The 6,000-nt window shown below is 39.4% G+C and overlaps 1 protein-coding gene across 1 annotated transcript in view; it reads right to left on the bottom strand.

Moving 5' to 3' along the window:
* Nucleotides 1–6,000, bottom strand: part of LOC112457054 (diacylglycerol O-acyltransferase 1) — a 75,616-nt gene that overhangs the window by 43,641 nt on the left and 25,975 nt on the right. Inside the window, exon 5 of the mRNA XM_025019925.1 lies at nucleotides 5,685–5,793. Within this exon, the coding sequence (XP_024875693.1) occupies nucleotides 5,685–5,793 (109 nt within the window). The remainder of the gene's footprint in view (nucleotides 1–5,684; nucleotides 5,794–6,000) is intronic.

Raw genomic sequence — 6,000 nt, 5'->3', positions numbered from 1 at the left:
AAGTGCGTGTGCAAAGTACGTACTTCGGGAACGAATTTATGGATCGGCTGCGAAATTGAAAGCGCGGAGGCGGAGAATTATTAGAACTCCCGGATTATATGTGCGCTCGAGTATGTCCGCTTGCTCGTGACAGCTCGCCGCGAAGAGTGTGCAGCAAGAATTTGCAAATACCGCGAGGGTGGACCGGTAATTTCGAGTGACTAGATTCACGCTCGCGCCGGGTGTACAGAGATTATTACGCTGAGCCAGATAGTCGTTGACGGTCGACAGCCGGGAAAAGCAAATATTCCAAACTCGGGAAAATCGCACTTAAAATTATAACGAAAACCAGAGACTTATATAACAGATATCACGAATGCAACGAAAAATGGAAAATTTAGATATTAAACGGCATATAATTATGCCGTTTATAATTTGGGTAGAAATCTGAGTAAAATAGAATAAATTAACGTCAGAGCAAAAAGCAGACAGAAGAAAATTCTTAACTAAAATGTGCTCAAAATTTAATTAAAATATATTATATTTTGATGGTGGAGTATGAATTGCAACATGCAAGCGCGAATTTCTCGTTTTCAAGCTTTGGAAATAGTTTTAAGTCAATTTAATAATAATTTTATTAAATTTTATTGTCAACAAATGTGTAAAGGAAAGCATAGGTACTTATTGTATAAGTTAAGAGAGATGAGAGACTAATTATAGATCGATATACGATAAAATTCTCGTGTCTCTTCGTGCCTGATCAATGAACGATTTTTCTACTGAACCATCTCCATCGCGTGCATCGGCGAGAGCTCTGTTAGTATTCTAAATGAAAATATTTATCGCGTTTGTGTATTATCCGTAAAACATATATGTATTGTCCATGAGAAATACATATATCTTTAGCAAATTTAACATTTAACAGGGTAATCGCTATTGACACGTGCTGTTATACGATCTTTCATTTTCGGTGCGCGAGTGGGTCTTTCGAGTGGGCCGTTACACGATTGTATTTACATCGACACGTGCGTCCAATCGTCGAGCCAAAGGCGAGAACCCTCTCTATAGGACAATATGGTACTTAACTGCGGCAAACACTCGACGCCTTTTACTGCGTTTGCGGCTATCTGCTGCATGGGATAGCGCGGGATGGGCGAGTGCGATTGTGCGAGAGCGACAACGGCGCGCGTACCAAGCAGACCGTAGGAGTGAGAAAGATCGTTAGTCGAAAGGCCATAGGACGTACATGTCGCGTTTCTATCGGGTGTCACGTTTCGCAGTATCAACAGGAAAAAAAACAGCGCGCTCGTCTGTCGGTGTAGGAGCACTTCCGAATGAGTGAAATTCGACGTCCGATAGTTGACGATGCTTTCGCATCGACCATCGTGATTACGGCGCGGTCGACGGCAATGTGCTACGTGTCGCGCTGCACCCCTCCATCCCCTCCACTCTCTCACTGTAGTTTTTTGTGTGTTTTAACCCCGTCATTCGACTAAACGAGGAACCCGACCGGGAGAATTAAATCGTTCGGCGCTCGCATTTGAAAAAAATAAAAGAAAAAAAAACAATTACCGCGTGGACGTGGCAACGACAATTGTCGAGGTGCATACGCGAAACGATATAATTTCGATAGGACAGACAGGCAGAATAAAAAAAAATTAAATAATTCTTTTAAAAATTAATTATCGACAACTTGCTGAATGCAGAAAGATTAGTTTTTTGACTGAAATAAAATTCTAATAACAATGATTATGCGTATATGCAAAGGATCGAAGACGACTACACAACGGTAGTAATCAATAAAGATAAAAACATTATAGTATACGATCAATTAAAAAGGTTGTTCGATTTAAAAAGAACAATGTATACGTCGGGGTGCTTAAGAAAAATTCACCGTAACTAGATCCATTTATACATATAGGCGACGTGAGAGCGTAGGGCGAAGCTGGAAGCCGCAGCGGCGCGAAAAGCAAAGATTCGCACGAGTTTGGACTGCCTAAGCGCTTCTTAAAACTTCTCGTAGTCGTAGCCGAGTGCGCTTTGCGAGCGGGAGTGCAGTGGCTTTGGTTCAACCGTCTGGACGACCCGGGCTCTTTCACAGGGAGTCTCTCTCTCTCTCTCTCTTCTCTCTCTCTCTCTCTCTCTCTCTCGCTCTCTCTCACGCTCTCCTCTCTCTTTGCGCTACTAGTATAGTACTCCTCTGTCGCTCCTTTGCCCTCGACCCTTCAACATGCGAGACGACGTATACGAGAGCGTGCACTCAAAAGTGTATTCACTCACGTAGACATCGGGATCTTGATGTCTTTACGCGAGCCGGGATGTAAAGATGCATTCACGCCAACGAGGATTCTCTCGGTATACCCGTCCCCGACGATTTACGGACGAAAATAAAAAGAGAGAATAAGGCTCTTAAGGATTTCTTGGACGCTCGTCAAAGATTTCTAGATTTTTGCCGAGAATTGCTTTCTTTTTAAGTTTTACGTGTCTGATAAAACGCTAATGTCCTCTCCTCCCCCATCTCTCTCTCTCTCTCTTTCCAAGTGCTATCTTTTATATATTTATCTTACTCGTATGCAAACATGTACGCAAATTCGTTTTAGTTAAAAAACAACAGTTTTAATCAAGATTTATATTTTTTTCTTCATGTAGTTATTTAATATATTACACGATTGATTTTTCTTATGTCTCTTATTAACGTAATTCAAATATTTGTTATACTTTGTAATCAATTTACGAAATCTAACTTGTAACTATCACAGTTATTAGGATAACGAGTTTTCAAATGTTCCAATATCCGCGCGAGAACAGTAACACTTCCAGTTTCGTGGTAGTGAAGTAAATCTCGGAGTTTGAAGCATGACGATCCTTCACCTTCGACTACACTGCATCCCCGATGATAGGAGGTCATATGTTCTCTTGTCAAAGTTCAAAAGCTTCGATCCAACTTTGAAGTTTCATTGTCATCCATTACCGTTCAATCTGTGAGTTCTCTGGTGTAAAATCGCGACCGCAAAGAATGGCTATAAAAAAAACTTTCGATCGCGAACTTACAGTCGCAAACTTCAAATTATTTGCAATGTAATATTTTAATGTTCTCGCGAATGTTATATAATATATAATAACAATTATGAAAATTTGTCTCTACCTTGCACTATTACAAGAATTTTGGTAACGCGGAGATTAATGATAAAGACATTTTAAAAATATTATTTTTTTCGCACTTAAAAAAAAGATAAGTCTCCATTTCTAATTTCCGTTCGTTTCCTTTTTGTATTATATATCTTTAAAAACTCGCTGCGGGTAATCTATTAAAAGGTGAAGCAAAGCTCCTAATGCGACCGCGCACGTACACAGGTAACTTCACTACAAGACGAATGTATCTTCCGTAAAGCTAAAGAATCTTTCTTTGTCAATGCTTCGAGGTCTGACAATTCTATTCTCCGCAAGCTCGCGTTTTTCCGTTTTATCCAAACTGCAATCAATCGGCAAATCTTTTCTCTCATCCTGCCGTCGACCGTATCGGAGACAACTGACGGTCGAATATCATGACAGAATCAAAACCTTCCTCAACTTTAGCGAAATGAAGCATCGTAAAAGACGGATGACGGAGATACTGCTCGGTAGCAGTACAGAGTTGGCAATACGCGATTCTTTCGTTCTTCGAGCGTTGTAAGAACTATGTACCACACAGAAGAAACGCGCATCAATTTATTTGAGAAATCGACGAAATCATTCACGTGGATTTATCTGTATTTCTATGTCAAATATGTAAATGACGGAGAATATTAAAAAATGCAATGCCGGACGGGATTACCAGAAGAACACTGGCTTATTACGCCCGGCGCCTCCCGCTGACTACGATTAAAGATCTTTTAATTAAAGTCCAGACAATTTTCCATAAAGTTCCGACTTTTTCCTCGCGATTATTCGTCATTTAGAATGAAAAACTAAATTAGATCGCCGCGCGCGACAATACACCTATCAAATCGATCGGTCGCTTGCAGAGTGCGTCTGCACCATAAGAATTAATTTAAATTCTTTTAATTAGACAAGAGCGCTGCTTCAGCGCTCGCAAACGTAGTTACGTTTTAATTACTTTTCTTCGAACAAAAAGAAGCTACGACACGCAATCCGAGGAAAAAGAATAAGGTTGCGATTAGATCTCTGATGATTTAATTGATGAGCGCTGTAATGAGATTACACACAATTCGATAGTTCGCGCTTTCAGTTTAAAAATTAAAAGATGAGAATTAAAATGTCTAATACAATCGTCCGTCTTACTAACGCGAGACGAATGGTTCAAGCACTCATGAAGTTGTAGATAAAAGAGAGCGCGAAGTAATTGCATTTGCATATGAACTCTGCGACCCTCCGCGGCGCTCCCCGGTGCATCGATCTACGTGGATGACCATACATATTGCATTTAAATAGAATTTTTGATAGATCTCTCCTTCGAGAATAAATGTAGCACGCCATAATGAACACAGAAATGACAGACAATTATAAATGAACTAGACACTACAGACGCGCGCTACGCGCGCGCTATTTATCTTTAACATTTCACTATTAACCCTATTATACACAACTGTCAAAATATACAATGACAGCTGCAAATGAAGTAAGCGCAGCAAGAGAACCAATCGGCATCGCGGAAAAGCGGCAACAATAAACTTCACATCTCCTTTTTAGAAGAGGATTATTTTATAAGATATATATTTGGTAACAGCAGAACACAGGGCGCAATGGGCTAATCACTCGTCAGTCTAAAATAAATCCGAATTACGGAAATTCCCTAGAGGGGCACCGGAAGGCGTGTAACGCTATAACTCCGGATTAATTTTTTTAATCTTATAATTTGACAATACGTATCATCTTAATTTTTTGCATAATAAAAATTACATATAATCTATTAAAAATAATAGCACTGATATTTCGGTGCTCCAGCAAGTTGAGGCATTCTATGTAATTAAAAAAAGAAAAAACTGTATCTATTTGACAAAAGTCTATACACTTTGTTATACAAAGCTTTGCTCACGTCAACGCTTTTATAAATGATGATTCTACATATACATGTTCGTAAATGCATAAATGGTGTACGTGCACTACAAGAAACGTAGCGTGCTCAAGCGGGTTAATTGTATGTCACGAAAAAAAAAACGTATTCGCGCGATAAGCGAGGCTCGGGAGTACGTAAACGGTTTCGAAAGTCACGGTAGGCGATTGCGTAAATTTACAGCTCTCCACGTGTACCTACATGATTATTTCAATCGTGACGCAAGTAATTCGAGAATATTACTTATAACGAATTCGATTGGTTGCACTCTCAGTGCACACTGATGCACATTTAAAGCCGTCGTGCACAAATCAATGTAAAGTGTGTATGTTTAATATAAACGGGTTAAATCACACGAAATCCTCAATATTCTCTGTTATGTTATTTGGTAAAATATGTATTGAGCATTTTATCAGTCGAGATATTTGCATTTTACTTTAAAGATTAGAGGTTAAATCAGTGTACAAATAAGGCTTTAATATGCACCAGTGCGCACTGAATACATCCAATCGAATTCGCTATATTAGTTATTATGTAAATTATTCCAATCAAACCCCAAACGTTGTACGTAAGTAATCACGTAAATAATACCGCGTGGATGCGAATATAATATAAAATTCGCGAGTGAAACGGTACGTAAAATAGCGCTTACCCAAGCTGAATCCGGAATCCTTCACGTGGATGACCACCATCGGCATCAGTACCATCACAACGAGGTTTATGACGTGGAACACCATTCCCGTGCCATGAGCTACGATATCCTGCGACAGAAAATAAAGAGATACAAGTCACAACAGAAACTGGCTTGCACACAGTGCGTAGCACACAACATCGCTGAGGTGAGATGACGACAAAGGAACTAAAATGACATGGACAATATTTTGAGAGTAAATTCAGTATAAGCACTTTCTGTGTCAAATACAAACTATTTAATGCAAGAACAAGATATTTAATATATGCAAACATAT

Source organism: Temnothorax curvispinosus, unplaced genomic scaffold, assembly GCF_003070985.1.
Source record: "Temnothorax curvispinosus isolate PA1 unplaced genomic scaffold, ASM307098v1 QBEX01007450.1, whole genome shotgun sequence".
Taxonomy (NCBI): Eukaryota; Metazoa; Arthropoda; class Insecta; order Hymenoptera; family Formicidae; genus Temnothorax; species Temnothorax curvispinosus.
This window is presented reverse-complemented; position numbering and strand designations above follow the sequence as displayed.